The sequence below is a fragment of the Mytilus trossulus genome, chromosome 1 (assembly GCF_036588685.1).
Source record: "Mytilus trossulus isolate FHL-02 chromosome 1, PNRI_Mtr1.1.1.hap1, whole genome shotgun sequence".
In the NCBI taxonomy this organism is placed as follows: domain Eukaryota; kingdom Metazoa; phylum Mollusca; class Bivalvia; order Mytilida; family Mytilidae; genus Mytilus; species Mytilus trossulus.
Genome location: NC_086373.1, coordinates 36,739,688 through 36,759,191, shown reverse-complemented (window position 1 = coordinate 36,759,191; position 19,504 = coordinate 36,739,688). Strand labels below are relative to the sequence as shown.

The 19,504-nt window shown below is 29.8% G+C and overlaps 1 protein-coding gene across 2 annotated transcripts in view; it reads right to left on the bottom strand.

The window, feature by feature from the left end:
- Positions 1-5,004: 5,004 nt before the first annotated feature.
- The window catches only part of LOC134723272 (copine-8-like), a 30,278-nt gene continuing 15,778 nt past the window's right edge, over positions 5,005-19,504 (bottom strand). Inside the window, exons 13-20 of one of the 2 annotated variants that reach the window (XM_063586894.1) lie at positions 17,949-18,010; positions 14,962-15,120; positions 13,898-13,970; positions 12,249-12,376; positions 9,053-9,155; positions 7,383-7,440; positions 6,828-6,901; positions 5,005-6,382 (exon numbers count right to left, since the gene is read on the bottom strand). In XM_063586894.1, the coding sequence (XP_063442964.1) occupies positions 6,221-6,382; positions 6,828-6,901; positions 7,383-7,440; positions 9,053-9,155; positions 12,249-12,376; positions 13,898-13,970; positions 14,962-15,120; positions 17,949-18,010 (819 nt within the window). In that variant the 3' untranslated portion in view covers positions 5,005-6,220. The remainder of the gene's footprint in view (positions 6,383-6,827; positions 6,902-7,382; positions 7,441-9,052; positions 9,156-12,248; positions 12,377-13,897; positions 13,971-14,961; positions 15,121-17,948; positions 18,011-19,504) is intronic. The other variant, XM_063586901.1, reaches the window with a different exon arrangement.

Below are 19,504 nucleotides of genomic sequence, written 5' to 3'. Positions count from 1 at the left end.
GAAATTATTGCGATTTTATTGTTGTGAAAAATGCGAGTTCAAATTGCAATAACTTAAACTCGCATTTTGAAGTATTTCACCTGAATCAAAGAGGATTTTTCTGAGAATCTCAAAAATTAAAATCAAATTTTAGTCAACAAGAGTGCACACGCTGAAATGTCTCGCCTTCTTTACTAATCATTGATATTATGTTAATAGTCCTAAGTATAAAGCTTTATTACAACTGTCACATGAACTCAACATTAACCAAGATAACTTAATAAAGACCAATGAACCATGAGAATGAGGTCAAGGTCAGATGAACCATACCAAGCAGACATATACAGATAACAATGCTTCCATACAACAATTATAGTTGACCTACATGACCTATTACTTATAGTTTAAAAAAAATAGACCAAAACACAAAAACTTAACACTGTTCAATGAACTGTGAAAATGAGGTCAAGGTCAAATAAACCTGTGCCACTGTCATATAGATCATAAAATATTTCTATACACCAAATATAGTTGACCTATGGCTTATAGTATTAGATAAAGAGACCAAAACTCAAAAACTTAACTTTGACCACTGAACCATGAAAATGAGGTCAAGGTCAGATGACACCTGCCCGCTAGACATGTACACCTTACAATCATTCCATACAACAAATATAGTAGACCTATTGCATAAAGTATGAGAAAAACAGACCAAAACACAAAAACTTAACTATAACCACTGAACCATGAAAATGAGGTCAAGGTCAGATGACACCTGCCAGTTGGACATGTACACCATACAGTCCTACCATACACCGAATATACTAGCCCTACTGCTTATAGTATCTGAGATATGGACTTGACCACCAAAACTTAACCTTGTTCACTGATCCATGAAATGAGGTCGAGGTCAAGTGAAAACTGTCTGACAGGCATGAGGACCTTGCAAGGTATGCACATATCAAATATAATTATCCTATTACCTATAATAAGAGAGAATTCAACATTACAAAAAATCTGAACTTTTTTTTCTAGTGGTCACTGAACCATGAAAATGAGGTCAAGGACATTGGACATGTGACTGACGGAAACTTCGTAACATGAGGCATCTATATACAAAGTATGAAGCATCCAGGTCTTCCACCTTCTAAAATATAAAACTTTTAAGAAGTGAGCTAATGCCGCCGCCGTAGCCACCGCCGCCGGATCACTATCCCTATGTCAAGCTTTCTTTAACAAAAGTTGCAGGCTCGACAAAAAAGACGAAATTGCAATAATAAATGCTCGCAATAATTTCAGTATTTACAGTTGGATGTGAAATGATTGCCAATAAGACCAAAATCAAACAAAATCCAAAAGATGTTGATTTAAGCAATTATAGCTGATTGTACGGCCTTCAACAATGAGTAAAACCTAGACAGCTATAACAGGCAGTCATATGTTTTTACTGTGACAAAGAGTCAAAGGGAAAAAGATTATCTGGTTTAAAAACAAAATCTAAATTAAGATATTTTAAATATTTATTGTAACATAAAAAAAGTTATATTATGGAAAATGTAAAAATAATCTAACTTAAAATGAGGTTAAAACAACTTAACGATGAAAAATAATTGTTTACAATGTACAAGGATATTTTTCTGTATAACAATGTAACAATCTACAGCATTACAAAAATAATCATAAAAACTAAAATCTTGCAAGTGGTCTATTTTAATTGCCCATTTTGTAAAAAGCTCTTTAACGAAGTATCAGCAGTTGTTACAAAATTGCTTAATTAATTCTATAGTAAGTCACCTGTAGCAAGCTATTTCATTTCTGCAACATTATCTATCGTCAAATGATTGTAACTTGTAATGCCTTTCTGATATTAAATGATAAACAGGTGTATAAAGTTTCAAAATGATAAATATATTTTGTCATGTTTTATATAAAAAGTTTTTAAAATAGCCTTCCAAGACATCATAATTATTTGGAATACATGCATCTGAACTACTCAGTTTTTGTGTATCAATGAATGATTTTGAAGCAATAAAATGTACGAATGAGATGTAAAAATCTACTCTAATACTTATATATCACATTTAATAAATAATAAAATCTGATTACTATTACATGTACTAAAAAATACCCACATTATTACACATTCTCTCAAATGTTTATTTAAATATTCATATAGGGGCTATTTAAAAAAAAATGATGCCAAAGTGTGACAAACATGGTAAAAAATTAAGTCATTGCTAATCTTTTTTCTATCATTTTTCTTTAATCCAGAGACATTCAAGTTTAGAAAACTACCAAGGGTTAATGCAAAATAATTAAAAACAAAAATTTTAACAACATTTTACTCATAAGAATTCATCCACTTTTCAAAGGAAACAACATAATAATAATATCAACTGACAAACATAAATAAGAATATAAATATCAATGTAATTTTTTTGTTTGTTGCAATAAAGGTACTAAATGATTTTCCTTTTTTTTTTTTTTACTTATAAACAGTTTTTTTTTTTAAATATGTAAATTTCACCAATTTTTAGTGTATTCTTTAATATCTTATTTCAAAAGTTTTTATATCTCTTTGCAAAAGCTTTAATTTTATATAAAAAGTATAAGGAAGCAAACATATATGATCTAATTACATCCTCTGAAAATTTCACAACAATTGCTTCAGTCAATTCTAAGTTTTCTTCATTTAAAAAATACAAACATGTGTTTTTTATCCTTTTGTTACACTCCTGACATATTTTTTCAGTAACTGTAAGACTGTTTTTTAATGGAATGTTTAGAAAATCAGTAATGATATCTATTTTAAATTTACAATCTCACAAATAAATAAATTTATTAGATATTTGATTACATATTTTTTAAATTTCTGAGCAAAGAGCAAACTTTTAACATGTTTAATGAGAATTACACTTTAATTTTTAAGAATCTTTGGTGAATAGTGTGCAGAAAAATCAATTTTACAAGACAGATCAGCTTTCTCATAACATTGTAAAGATGTTACAATTATTTTAATTAAGAATCATGTTGAATTTTGTTATAGATAAGCTACATCAGAAACTTGTCAGGAGTGTAACGTTACACTCCTGACCATAATTTATTGCTACAATATTTTAACCTGAAACTGACCTGAAATCATGTAGAGTCTTTATATTTCACATATTATTTGAGTGCAAATTAAGAACAGGTTAAAAAAAATTATATACTTCTTACATATTTACAAATTTTGCTAATTGTCTATTCAAAAAAAAAGATGGCTTTCCTTTAAACCTTGTTCAGTCTCTTGTTTGATACTATATATATGCTGTTTTTATGTCAGATAATGTATTATGATAAGTTTGTTCGTTCTACCAAAGATGGTAGCAGTATGTGCTCTGTATATTAAAAATTGTCCAAAAATGTACCCAAAAATGTCAGGAGTGTAACGCTTTAAAATGTTTAAGTGTAACATTCATGTTATTTTTTATAGAAACAATGTTGTTATTATTGGTTTTCCTTTCTGGAATTTGAGTGTGAACACCATCTGTTGCATATTTTCAGTAACAAACATGCCATTATTATGGCCTTTATTGCTTGTTTATGCTCAATACTTGTATGTCAGGACTGTAACACATTTAAACAAGCTAGTTCAATTGCAATTTTAGTTCAAAAATTTCAAAAGTAATGATGTAGACTTGTATTCTGTGTTAAGCTGAGGTGTAGTAATGTCATTTTATAATAATTGTCAGCTTGTTTTTCTTCCAATAACTTACCTTTGCTAATAAGATTGAAATAAGGCATTTTTTTGTGTTACACTCCTGACATTGAAGTATTGAGCATACAAAAGCAATGAAGGCCATAATAATGGCATGTTTGTTACTGATAAACTGTAACAGGTAATGTTCACTGAAATTCAAGAAAAAACAACAACTATAACAACATTGTTTCTAAAAAAAATACATCTTAACCCAGTTGTTACACTCCTGACAGACCTGGGTAGTCCTCTTATTGTAACCATAATATTCCAGTAGTAGAACTTCAGGGTCAACTGGATGCACCTGTGCCAAGCTATGATACTTACCAAAAAAAATAAACTGTGCAAGATGTACAGAAACATGTTATTTCACCTACAAAGACATTTTCTGGCAGCATATTGACTTTTACTAACATTTTTTTTTTAACACAAACTTATTTGACTTACCTTATGAGGCTCATAAAAATGTAAATATATGGAAGAATTAAACAAGAAATCATAGTCAAGATATAATAGTTGGATGAAAGATATTGTTTGGTATTGTATCTGCCCTTATTTATTCTATATCATCAATGAATGCACATGCTTTCTTCTAAATGTCACACTAAAAGCGTTACACTCCTGACATTTTGAGGTACAATTTTGGACAATATTTTTTAAACAGAGCACATACTGCTATTATCTTTGGTAGTTAGGACCAACTAATCATAATACATTATCTGACCTAAAAACATTACAGATATAGTATCATACAAGAGACTGACAAAGGTTTAAAGGAAAGGCATCATTTTTTTTGAAATAGCCCATATCCTACGTATACTGATTGAATGAGCTAACCCAGTTGGAAGACTTATTCATTAAATGAAACCCTGTACCCGATTAAGAAGCATATGGTTTGTGTGTAAATGAAGAAAAAACAAAACATTTGAAAGATTACCCGTAGTTTTGCAGAATCAAAATATGTGTTTACTTTTTTTGTAACTTTGATCTTACTAATACTAGTTGTGGGCATTAGAGGTTGGGCAATTGAAGGAGAACATGTGGTACATTGTATTAGGTTTAAGGAAATGTTGTTTTAAATTTATTATTTAGCATTTGCAAGTATGAAAATGTGAATACTCCTTTTTTTTACTTGTTTTAAAATACTGAATCTTAAAAATGCTAATGATTGAAGATCCCCAAATAAATCTAAAGCTTTGTTTGTCTTTCAGGCACATTACCACATTAACTTTGGAAGATAATAACATTTTACTTTAAACTGATTTAAAAAGTCAGCAAGAACAGCCCAATTATTAAAAAATAATCAATTATCTTGCTAAACCATTTACAGATTTTTTTATGTAGATAAAAGATGTCATGTGACACATTTCTGATTTAATATGGTAATCTGATATAACATCCTAATATAAAAACAAAACTATAAAAGAGAGATAGATTCCTCAATCAAAGCAGTTTCTTATTTGTAAATATTTATTTTAACCTTTATGTTCTAATTATTCTGTGAACTCTCTCTTATATATTATCCTTTTTAAATAATTCCAATTGTTTGAATACAACAAGTGAAAGTATTTATACATGTTTCATCTGCCAAAGGTTATTGATTTCACAACATTCTTGTGTATGTAAAAACAATAATATCTAATAAATATAGTAAAATATTATAATGCACATTTTAGTAGTAAAATATATACACAATTGATTATATAAATATCAAGGCATTAATCAGACTGACCACCGTAAAATACATTGCACATCAAATAATAAAAGATTACAGAGAAGTAAGAGCAAAACACTTTTTTTATTTATATTTCAATAAGGACACACTACATGCCAGGGCCTTAGGAGTCTGACAAATTTCAATAATTAAAAAAATCATTGCCAGCCCCTTTAAAAATATATTTCAGATAATTTATACTAATTTGAAGAATTATACAATTTCATTAAACCGTAGGATCCAGGGTCCTACTAAAGGGTGGATGTTTTTGTCATAAAAAGGTAAACAATTTTTTTTTTATAACTTCCCCCCTCCCCCCTCCCCCCTACAAAAAAATGTAGTTCTTTTTACAAAAAAAGGGGTTTACACTTTACACCCTCTATTAAGAACCCCACAAAAAAGAGATTTACAACTGCATAGAGGTGTTGTCTCATAGCTTTGTCAGGAGAGTAGAATTATCAACAATTAATAACAGCAAATTTAAACAGCAACACTAAACTAGAATTACCGTACATTAATATTTTAGCATTTAAAAACTTTTTTTCACATGTAGCTGTAGTAAATCTGTTCCAACCTTTTGATGTATCATTGCATTAGTCAAATAATATTGAATAATTAATTAAAGTATAACAGAGAGCAGCCTGACTAGGAGTACCCAATTCTAAAATGTTTCATTTGTGCCCAATCCATTGTTCAAGAACAGTTACAATTTCTTGTACTGAATATGTTGGTTTCATATCATAAAGTCGGGGAAAATGATGAACACATTAAGTCTATTAATTTGAAAATGTTTACATAGGTGGAGCTGTTGTTCTAGGTCTTGGTTTGACACCTTTTTTCTTCATGTACTGCAAAAACTGATCAGGAATTTCAGCCAAAACTTCTTTAGCAAGAGCAGCCTGACTTGTGAGCATACTGGTACCATTTCTAATAAAGTCTCGGAAAGGAACAAACTAAAAGAAAGAAAGAAAAATATTATTAAAAGCACTAACAGAAAAATACTTGACAAAAGGAATCTGTGGTTGGGTTGTGGTCTCTTTGGCACATTCCATATTCAATTCTATTGAAATACATGTCATTGAATAAATACTTACCTTCTTACCTTGGGTTGTTATCTGCTCTTTGGTAGGGTTGTTGTCTCTTTGACATATTCCTCATTTCCATTCTCAATTTTATTAAGTAATTCAAACTCACCATCTTTTTAATGGGGTGCTTGTCATAAAATTTCCTTGTTCTTTTATTTAAATAAATCAATATGATGAGATGAATTTAAAACCTTGTCTTGTATATTTCATTTCAAATATAGTAAGTTTTTCCATACATAAATTTTATTCACAATATGTTATGGCTAATGACTTGTGAGAAACTACTTGTTTACCTATTTATTATTATATTTACCTGTACAATATCTCTATCAGCATACTGTCCATTGGATGACACTCTTACATCATCACCATCCAATATATTCATAGCTATAATACATAAAAGGAAAACTCCTCAGTTTGGATACAGAATACAGAACATTTATGGTTCTTTCAGGGTAAATACTAAATTGAAAAAAGGTTTGCAAGGTGTATTTTAATAAAAGTTACATTTTCTAAGGACTCAAAAAAATCATTTATTCAAAGTCATATTTTTTCCAAAGCTAGCTTCAAAATAGTCTATGCATAAAATTTTGCATCTTCATTTTTATATTTGTATTATGATAGTTTATTATCTAAAGGGATGAGAGTTTAAAAAATTGAACTATCACCCTCTCAGTTATGTGATATAAAACTTATCATACTGAATGAAAGTCTTACTATACACATCCTTGCTGAATGAAATGTAGTTGTCAGCATATTTGGATTGCACAGCTAAATGAATATAATCCCTTGTAAAGAAATATTCACCAATAATTTAACCTTCAATAATTTTTAAATACTTTTCTTATAGAACTTTGAATATATTTACCTTCAAAATCTGCATCTCCAACACCAACAATTATAATAGACATAGGTAATCTAGATGCCTGAAAAATAAATAGATAAACAATGTATATTATATAAGTCCTCATTTAAAAATAAAAGTTACTACATATGATAACTCTGTATTCACTGCACTTCAGATTGGTTATGATTCTGTTTCATTGCCTACAAGGGAGGCTGCAGATTAAAATAATATCCTTACAGAATTTGTTCAATCTATAGCTTATAATAAAATAAACAGCTGCGCCATGAGCGCATGATAGGCCCGACGTCTTGTGTGGAAGTTTAATGCAATAATCATAAATAGTTTCTGAGAAAGTTTTCAGCAATAACCATATATTGTTTTTGAGACACGGCGGGACATGTGAAACCCCCAACCCTGTTTTTTTTTTTAAAACTAAATATCACTAAAATAAAATTTTGAATCATCACCAAAAAGTATATAGATCTTTAGATTAATATAACAAAGACATGTGTAAAGTTTTAAGCAATAATCATAAATCGTTTTTGAGATATGGTGCGACATGTAAAAAAAACCTCCCCCTTTTTACAAAATAATCAATAACTCAAAAATAAAATTTTGAATCATCACCAAAAAGTATACAGATATTAAGATTAATATAACTAAGAAGTGTTTAAAGTTTTAAGCCATAATCAAGAATCGTTTTTAAGATACGGTGCGACATGTGAAAAAAAAAACACACCCCTGTTTTAGTTACAAAGTGCCGTAACTCAAAAAGTTTTAATCTTACTTTCACCAAAAAGTATACAAATCATTTGACCATCATAAGAAACAACTATATTAAGTTTCATGAAATTTGGATAAGTCGTTCTCAAGTTACAGTGCGACATGTTTACGCCGGATAGACGGACGGACGGACGGACAGACAGACAGACAGACGGATGAACGAACGGACGGACGGACACTGGACATTTGTATACCATAATACGTCCCATCAAAATTTTGACAGGCGTATAAAAAAAAAAGATTTTTTATAATTTATTTTTGTAAGTAACTTATGAGAAAAGGTGACAATAGAATGCTTATTTATTTATTTTTCATAAACAAAAATTTAATTATTTTTTTGGGGGGTGGTTGACTAGCCATTAGCTTCCTGAGTGGTGTTTTGTTGTTGGTCTTTTCATCATTTCCTTTTGGTCATGGTGTTTTCTGTTGTTTCTTCATCTCCTCGAGTATGATTATCTTTTGGTATTTTGTGCCTTATTTTACATGTCAACATGAACTAACTTTTAGTAAAATAAACCTCAAAATTGGGATTTCAATGGACAAGTCTTTATTTGAATAAATCAATTTATGTTGTTGTAGTATGAATATCCAAGATATTTGTAATATATTGACAATACTGAATGGTGATACATTTAATTCTAATATTGGAAGGTACAACAGACCACATCAAGCATCAACAAAAGACCCCTCTGAGAAAACAGGTCTGAATAGACTGACTTGGTACAGACACAAAATGTGGAGGGGTTAAACATTTTCTAGCTTGACTGTTGGTGATAAACACTGATAATGGCCAGATAGCAATATATCATGTAAGCCAATTTTATTAGTGGTAGAAGCAGGGGTATCTAGACACATCGCAAACCTCTAGCAGGAAACTAGCGTTCCTAGCGGTTTTAGATATGACTTACTTGTACAATGGCATTTTTAGTTTGTTCCATGTCCGTGATAACTCCATCTGTTATGATTAAAAGTACATGATAATTTGACCCGTCTTGTTGTGCAGCAGCAAAGCTGAAAAATAAAAAAACAAATTAATTTCAAAAGTCTGTGAAGATCTCATTAGTCCAGTTTGGGTTGGGCAGTTTGGAATATGACTAATCCATTTTATAGATAGGATAGATACTTCTTTTGCTTTGGGAAGCACTGAAAATCTATGAGATAAGTCATATATATTTAAGATCTTTTGAATATTTTATCAAAAATCTGGTAAAAAAGGAAATATGGATACAAAATGCCCCTTCATGAGTATGAATGGCAAAAAGATAGCGTTTGATATGGGAAGCCCCTAAAATTATAATAAAAGGATCGTGATCTCAGAGAGTTTCTTTGACAACCATTTAATCAGAAATGATTTTTGTGTATTTAAACTTTAAAACGGAATATAGAAATTTTTTTCAGTATTAGCAGTAAGTTTGGTTCAATTTAGTATGTGGTTCATTAAAAAAATGAATGTCAGCATAGCAAAGTGAAACAAAGGAAACACCTGAAATTACCATTCTGTTGAGTAATCCCACAAACAAATGTTCTTAAACAGGTAAAACAATGATCAAAATATATTTTAATCTATAGCATGACATCAAACAGATCTATACAATCGTCATTGTACAATTGCCCTTTTGTTTGTTTACTTTTATATTAATGTTTATATTAGGTTTTATTAGTGTAACAAGTTTTCCAAGTAAATCTTGATGAATAATCATACAGTGAGTTTAAGATATGCATGCACTGATACATTATAACAAGTCTATGCATTGTTTAATTGTTTCTTTTGGACTTTTTGTTATTGGAATATTCATTTTGATATGTAATATATAATTATAAAAGAACAGAGTTCATATGTCCTCTGCATTGCTCATATTTCATCTATCCAAGGTACAATAGCATAAGCTAAAAATAGATTTTTTTCTTTTTTTCTTTAATCTTTTTTTATTACAAGTAACATGTTTAATGTCTCAAGACAAATAAAAAGCTTTAGAGCAAATGTGATGTGATTTCAATTATAATTTTTATTTCAAAGGTCTTAACTCATTAAAAATATTTGATCAGAACTTATTTTTAAAAGAGTCAAAGACATTGCAGATATGAACCTATGATATAAGTTTCATAATATTCTGACAATAATTGAAGACATGAGAGCGATAACATTAATTTTCCATATAATCAATATTTTCAAGGGGCATAACTCTTTAAAAAAAATAATTGATCAGCACTGATTTATGAATTTTAGTACATTGCTGATATGAACCTATGAAGACTTTGATATAAGTAAAGTTTCATAAAAATTTGGCAAAAGTTGTATTTATTAAAGTGCTCATAAGGCAATTTTCCATATAATCAAAAAGGAGTAATTAAGACCCCTTTTTGGCCCTAAAATATATTAGTTTTACAAAATTGTTACAAAGTAAACTTCTAGTTATTTATTGGAATGAAGAATGCTTCTGCTACATAAATATGTTTTTGACAATACAATGCACATATATCGGATAGTAGCACCATTAAGTCAGGCTAAATTACTGAAATCTCCACAATTCTAGCATTTTAGTTAAATTTTAGACGGTTTGCGTGTAAAACGAAAGTGGCTGCATTCGTGTTCATCCTTATTATTGAAATGTAAGTTGTATTTGATGATAATACATAACATATATAAAGGTTGTGGATGAACACGGATGCGGCCACTTTCATTTTTGACAAAAACCATCTGAAAAGTGACATTTTTCGGTAAATTTGGTAGATTTTTCATATTTGAGCTTGAATTGGATCGTTTTTTATGACTAAATCAGATATAATCTTTCACATAAACTACTTGAATCAAATGAAATAGACACTAAAAGTGTTTAAAAAGTGGTCAAAATCTTTCGTCAGATGAACCTGAAATTTGAGGCCAAAATCGGACCTTACCGGACCTACTCCTTTTAAGGGGCACAACTTTAAAAAAACCATTGATAGGCACTGATTTTCAAATTCATCAAAGACATTGCTGATATAAACCTATGATATAAGTTTCATGAATATCTGGCCAGAATTATACATGTGTGAGCGCATATACAAGACTGGATGGACAGATTAACAGACAGAGGGATGGATGAAGCTCTGGTATTTCCATATCCTCAGCAATGATTTAAGCAGGGGAGAATGATTCATATGTGAGAAGTCTGGTCAAATAAGTGTTCTTGAAATCAAAAGCTAATGCCTCTTCAAAAATATCCAAATTAATATAATAAAATCAAAGTTTAATATGCAAAATCGAACTAATGATTCACTGATTGTAAAGGAATCACTTATTAAGAAGGTATTATAGATGCAAAATGCATTAAGATACACTTCTTTACAACAAACAAACAAACAAACAAAATACAAACAAATAGTAAATAAACAAATGGACAAATTGACACAATAACTGCTATGCACTTTTATTTTAGTATAAGCTGCATATATTCATGAATTTTTAATTACATGAGCTGTTATTTTTACTCACAAATGCATATTTAACTGAAAAACATTAACAATAAATTTCCACTATGCTTATCAACAAATTTTATTTTCCATTTGGAATATTTCATCAAAAATATTGAAAAGAAATATAACACAACCTTCACTGATCTTTGCTTAAAAAATGTACACAGAAAAATACACAAATATATTTTTGATGTCACATGTTAATCTAACCAAACTGATCCTGAAATTTGTTTATTTTTGCTAAAATGTGTATTTTTTTGGTCATTTTGCCACACAAACAATTTATAATGGGGAGACAACTCATAATTTAGTTGATGTACTGTTGTAATTTAGCAAAATAACAAGTGCAGTGATCCAATTGTTTATTTTCATAACTTATTTTTAAAATTTGAACATTTCAGATTTCTTTCTAGTCTCTTCATAATGCTTTTTCAAGTTATATTGTTACAATATATGATAACTTTTATACAAACTGTTTTTGCTGTAGCCAATTCTCAAATTAACTGGCTTTAAAATAGATCAAAGCAATAATGTTTATTCTTTCTATTAATTTTTGATATACACCTTCAGTGCATATCTTATTACGACAAAAAAATTATCATACATAAATTACTTACCCTGCAAAAAAATGTTACATAAATTACTTACCCTGCAACCCTATTTATGACAGGAGAAAAATTTGTTGGTCCATATAATTGTACATTTTTTAATGAATGATAATAAGCATCTAAAACTCCCTTGATACCCTGACACTGTGGATCATTAGGATTAAAATTCTGAAAAATAACAAAACAAAGAATTAATATCTATAATGAAACATATGGTGATAAAACACATTTCAAATTTAAAACATTTGACTGTAAATTTACAACATAATGAGTGCATTTATTTCTGCAGATCTTTGACAACAATAATGGTAGATGTATAAACGTGCATACCAATAGGTTAAAAGCAAAAATAAAGATGTGCTTTGGATGCATGAAATGTATAGTGTATTCCACTGCCAGTATATATACTATTAGTTCAAGAGATAATCATCCAAGCAGTAGTCTATGCTATGTTACTGACTTGATTTATAACATACATTTCCCTTGATAATTTAAATAAGGTTTTAACTCCCTCTAGTAAATTTGTCCTTTTATAGCTGACTATGTGGTATGAGCTTTGCTCATTGTTGAAGGCCATACAGTGACCTATAGATGTTAATTGCTGTGTCATTTTGGTCCCATGTGGAGAGTCATCTCATTGGCAATCATACCATATCTTCTTGTTTTATAAAAGGTTTGGGATATTCATTTTGGTCTCGTTTGGTCATATAGCTAACCAAGTATTTATACATCCTTGGATTTCATTTTTTTTAGTGTCCCTAATGCAGTCTAGATAAGATTTATTTGTAATTGTATTAATTCTATGCCACATCTCTAATCACTGTGATTTTGGTCCCATTAACATTTTTAAGTATAATAGAAGGATTTCCAGCAGTATTAGTTACAGGACAGTACTACACAAACTATAAAGCAATGCTTTATAAGAAACAACTACATGCATCCTAAGTATGAAAAACTTCCATTTGGTATCCTTTAACAAAAATGACTTAAGGTAGTACCCAACACTTGAACTAAAATGAATTTGGCTCGTTTAATTTTTTTTTAAATTTTGACAAAGTATTTACTTTGACCGTTTGACAAAAATTTCAAAATTTCAAAAAATTTGAACCAACCGTTTAATCAGAAAAATTACACTGGTTATATAGCAGTTTGACCATAACTTATTTTGATCATTGAAAAGCTTTATATTAACTTTAAAACAAAACGTCATTAAAACGTTCTGCAGATTTTACAGAGTAATCTACCTGTAGTGTTAGGTACCACCTTAACACAAAAAGATGATCAAATATATAATTGAGAGATTGTAAACCAACTTATATTTGCGAGTGATTTATTTTCCCTACTTTCGCGAGTAGAAAAATAACGTGAATATGTCAATCTTTGATCTTTCCTTGATAAACTTCATCAAGTAAATCAGATAATCACGAAATTAAATAGCCGTGAAGTGGTCAAGAAAGGGTAAAACGCGAAATAAAGTACATGCGAAAATAAGTTGATTTACAGTAAATGCTTGTACTGGGTCGATTTGTAATATGACAGTTGTTATCCATTACTTTGATATATTTTGAGCTTTTGGTTTTGCTGTTTGATTATGGAATTTCCAAATTGGGTTTTCCTCTTGGTTCAGTGTTTTGTTGTTTTACTTTTTTTTTGCAGTTTTATAATATATGTACACTACATAAATCTTACCAAAGCAAAGTCATGATAAACATTGTTATCACTCATTCTAGCACCAAATCCTAAGGCAGGAAACAATTTATCACTGAAAGCAAATTGTTATTTGATAATCAAGACTATCCATATATGGGAAATGTAAATAAACAATATTACTTCTGCATGTATAAAGTTTGAAATTGCATTTTTTTATGAAATCAATAAATGTCAACAAAAAGTAACTAGTTGAAGAAATAGATATTTTAAATCATGTTTTTTTTTCTCCAAGGATCTATATGACAATAATCAAAGTATTGTAGTTGTCTTTCAATCATCAATGAAGAAAAATAAGAACAAGTGTCTACTTTTGATTTTCATGTCTTATTTCATAAAAGCAACTGAAACATTAGTATCAATATTACAACATTTAATGAATGGCTGTCATTTATTTTGAATTTATTGAACCATAAAATTAATTTTTGACTCTTCACATTGAATAATCCGTGAAGTGGATTATGTTAAATGTGAAGAGTCAAAATTTATTGAACCATAAAATTAATTTTTGACTCTTCACATTGAATAATCCGTGAAGTGGATTATGTTAAATGTGAAGAGTCAAAAATTAATTTTATGGTTCAATAAATTCAAAATAAACTATTGCCATTCATTAGAAATAAATTTCTTTCAAAAATATAGCTCAAAGATATATATTAATACCAATAACAACGTACACAGATGTTTGCGTATGAATACACAACGTTAGAGTTGGCGTGTCGCCATAAAAATTGATAACATTGAAAATAAAGCCAATTATTTTAACCAATCAGAAGACAGTAAATACACCAAATTTATTTATTAAAAGTAAAAATAATGAATTTGGTTTTAAACTTTTAATAAAGGTCTGAGGTTATTGTGAAATAATACTAAATGTACTATTAATAAATTTTCAGACTTTATGGACAGTGACAATAGAAGGGCAAATCTTTACTTTGTGATTATTATTATGTATGTTATCCAAAATCAGTAATATGCATCACTCTAAACAAAATCTCATTTGTTTCCCTTTCCCAAATATTCTGATACAACTTTAAAGTAAATACCTGTCATAGTCTTGAATTATCTCCCCTACAGCCATGATTGCAGCAGAATACTGATTAGGAGAACCGTAAGGGTTAAGATAATGTAGTGATGATGGATTACTAGGGTTTCCATTGGATGCAGTAAAATCTATAGCTACAGTGAAATTCATTTGTGTGCTGCTAAAAGAGAACATAACATTATCAAAACTAAAATTTCTTATGAGGAAAACTAAACATACATTATGTAATAGGCATGATATTTAATGTTATTCGAGGTAAAAATATAAATCAAAACTTTCCATGATGCCATCCAAATAAGTATACTGAATTTTGTTTTACATACTTGGATTGGATCTAGAGATTCAAACTTCTTGCACCTGGTGCAAAACTGCAAAATAAGCCTCAGTGTTAAATCTTGTCACTACTACAAGTTTTTAGATATGAGCCCAAGCCTTACCCCAAAAGAAACATCAAGAGATAACTGCTTTAAGTTGTCTTAGACAAAGACAATAACAGTAGTATGATTTTTCTATAAAAAAAAAAAAAAATCGGGGGGAGGGGTGGCTCATATGTAATTTTCAATACATTGCTTATAATATGTTTCCGTTGGAGATAATCGAAGAAAAAAATAATGATCTTATCTCATTTTAAAACTTCAAGAGAACATATATTTAAGCTAAATGTATATATTTCACCAAGTATTTTAAAATTAATTTAAAAAACGCTTTGAAGCATGCATTGATAGAGGCCATTTTAGAAAAAAATAATTCAGACTTAAATTTGGACATTTCTTTAGAAATTCAAAAATTACTACCTATCATATAAAAATGCTATATGTAAAAACAAGAGTGCACACGCTGAAATGTCTCGCCTTCTTTACTAATCATTGATATACTAGTCAACAAAAGAAACGATGACTTTGAAATAAAATTTATCAAAAAGTATTTAATATAAAACAAAATGAGATACACTATTTTAAAAAGCTTTTATTTGCAATGTATGCACATGTGATAATGAAAATCAAAACTTGTCGGATAGTATCTAAATTCCGTGTCAACAATTATAGGGTGCTCATTAGTTTTGCGGAAAGTTGAATAAAAAATCGACACGTAATTTTCTAAGTACTAAATAAAATTTCAAATGCGTTTAAAAATATCCAATATGCTAATCAAATTGTGTTTCATGTTGTAACTAATGGGTTGAAATATTGTTTTTTTTTTAATTATTGGGGAAAATGTGTTTTTTTCAAATCTCAAAAAATGCTAAATTTATTTTTTGTTTTTTTGTCTCTAATCAATGGTTTAGATATGAAAACAACACACAGTAAATTTGGAACCTTTCGGATTAGTTTTAAGATTGTGACCGCTTTTTGAATATCACTTTACACATACTGTCTATGGTAAATCCTTTGATAATGTATGTATACATTTTAACGATTACTCGTGGGGCCAAACTTTGCTTAACAAATAAACGAAGAAACTGTATGATTTTTAAAAAAAATTGATGGCAAACATTGTCTTTACCTTTAAATGAAAGGCTGGCATCATTAGTTGGAACCTCTGTTTTTCAAATTGTCGTTTTATGTAAATTTTGTAAAAAAAAAAATTACCAAAAAACGTCACGAAAGCAAAAAACAATTTTGTTTAAACGGATTTATATTTCCATAATAATAAAGTATTACTACCCTCAATATTGGTCTTATACACGGAAAACTTTATCTTTAATTTGAAAAAAAGTCTTGTATCATTTTTTTTGTTGACTAGTATATTATGTTGATAGTCCTAAGTATAAAGCTTTATTACAAATGTCACATAATCTTAACATTAATCAAGATAACTAAACAAAGACCAATGAACCTTGAAAATGAGGTCAAGGTCAGATGAACCATGCCAGGCAGACATGTACAGCTAACAATGCTTCTATACAACATATATAGTTGACCTATTACTTATAGTTGAAGAAAAATAGACCAAAACACAAAAATTTAACACTGTGCAATGAACCGTGAAAATGAGGTCACGTTCAAATAAAACCTGCTCAACTGACATAAAGATCATAAAATATTTCCATACACCAAATAAAGTTGACCTATGGCATATAGTATTAGATAAAAAGACCAAAACTCAAAAACTTAACTTTGACCACTGAACCATGAAAATGAGGTCAAGGTCACATGACATCTGCCCACTAGACATGTACACCTTACAATCATTCCATACAAAAAATATAGTACACCTGTTGCATTTAGTATGAGAAAAACACATCAAAACACAAAAACTTAACTATAACCACTGAACCATGAAAATGAGGTCAAGGTCAGATGGCACCTGCCAGTTGGACATGTACACCTTACAGTCCTTCCATACACTAAATATACAAGCCCTATTGCTTATAGTATCTGAGATATGGACTTGACCACCAAAACTTAACCTTGATCACTGATCCATGAAATGAGGTCGAGGTCAAGTGAAAACTGTCTGACAGACATGAGGACCTTGCAAGGTACGCACATATCAAATATAGTTATCCTATTACTTATAATAAGAGAGAATTCAACATTACAAAAAATCTGAACTTTTTTTTCAAGTGGTCACTGAACCATGAAAATGAGGTCAAGGACATTGGACATGTGACTGACAGAAACTTCGTAACATGAAGCATCTATATACAAAGTATGAAGCATCCAAGTCTTCCACCTTCTAAAATATAAAGCTTTTAGGAAGTGAGCTAACGCCACCGCCGCCGTAGCCGCCGCGGCCGGATCACTATCCCTATGTCGAGCTTTCTGCAACAAAAGTTGCAGGCTCGACAAAAATGTCCAAGTTAAAGTCTAATAGAATTGTTAATATAACTTATTCTATCACCTGGCACTAGACTGTGCATTTCTACAGCAGATTGCTAAAATGTCTAACCACTTGAACAGTTTGGTTTGATAAAGCAAACTGTGATAGGTGGAGAGCAACACTTACAGTCAAGTCACAGTAAATTACTGTACATTTTGGTCTTACCCTGTCTGGATGTAGTCTAAAAATGTATGTTGATATTCTATTCTGTTAGACATTAGATACACCTAAAAACAGAACATACAATATCATTTACAAATGAGCTCTTTTAATGATTTAATGCATTCAAAATTAGATTCAACATCATATAATCAGATGATACAACATGCTTCTAAGCAATAAAGTTTTGTTTTGATTGCTATCTAAAAATGAAAATTCATGCAAAATTGTTACATTTTTTTTTTTTTTTTTTTTTTATCAGAAAAGTGTTCTATGTAACTTATAAAGAATTTGTATTTGTATACCAATAATTATCATTCACAAAATCTTAAGAAAATTCTATTATTTATCAAATTTAGTACCTTTTAATAATCAAAGAGCAGAATGCTCTGAGGGATACGATTGCCATAGTTTTCATTGACACATGTATAGCAGTTCTGCCAAATTTTCATTAAACAAATGCATGAGATTTGGCCAAAATTGAAAAGATCAAAGAGGAAAAAATTAGATCCAAGAATACTGCCGCAAAAAAGCATGAACATGCGTGCGTTTCCAGCATTTTTGGCCTGTAACCCTGGTATAGCTGGATAGTATTATTCTCTAAACTAATTCAACTGCACATGCAAAATGTAACAATCTGAATAGTCACTCAACTTAAAGAATAGCCAATCCCCGTTACAAGTGTTTGAGCCATGTGCTTATTGTGTTTTATCGAATTATAGTTATCCTGTACCATTGTAAACTTGTACCACTAAAAAAAACTTGTACCAATGCAAACTCGTACCATTGCTAACTCGTACCAACTTATTTAAATGCATTCAAATGGTGTTAAATGATGAATATACATGATATACGTTACTTTCACCCAATACCTCTTAGGTCTGTAAAATGTATATAATTTGAAAGTACAATGACCAATTTGTAGCTAATGTTCCTTGTATATTGGATAGAAAATACTGTGGCAGATGTAGATAATTAAAGTATAAACAGTTTCACCCGAAGAAAATTTTTCATGAATACGGTAATTAAATCTTAGCAGTTAGTCAAAATAATTATTTTTACTGTCTATAAATAACAATGAAATGTAACTGATTCCTGTTAAGGGGTCCCCATTTTCCCCGCAAAAAAAGCACATGGCTTTCAACAATTGTAAACATAGCATTCAATTTGTGATCATGGATTACAGCTTAAATTGGATATATATATATTCAACATGTTCAATTTTAATAAGGTACAGTTAAAGCAATGTTTTAACTTTCCTCTGGACTAAGTTCTACAGTGGCGGATCCAGAACTTTTCCTAAGGGGGAGCCCGCTGACTGACCTAAGAGGGGGCCCGCTCCAGTCATGCTTCAATGATTCCCTTAATAATCAACCAATTTTTTTCCACGAAAAAAGGGGGGGGGGCTGGATCCGCCTATGTTCTAGTTTGAAAGATCAGTTAAAACATTAATGCTTTAAAACATTCTTTATTTTTGTCTAAGTTTTCATTTGATTCCTGTGTAAAATTCAAGTAATTCAACTTTATTTCTATTAAGTTTACAAACAGAAACCAATAAAACA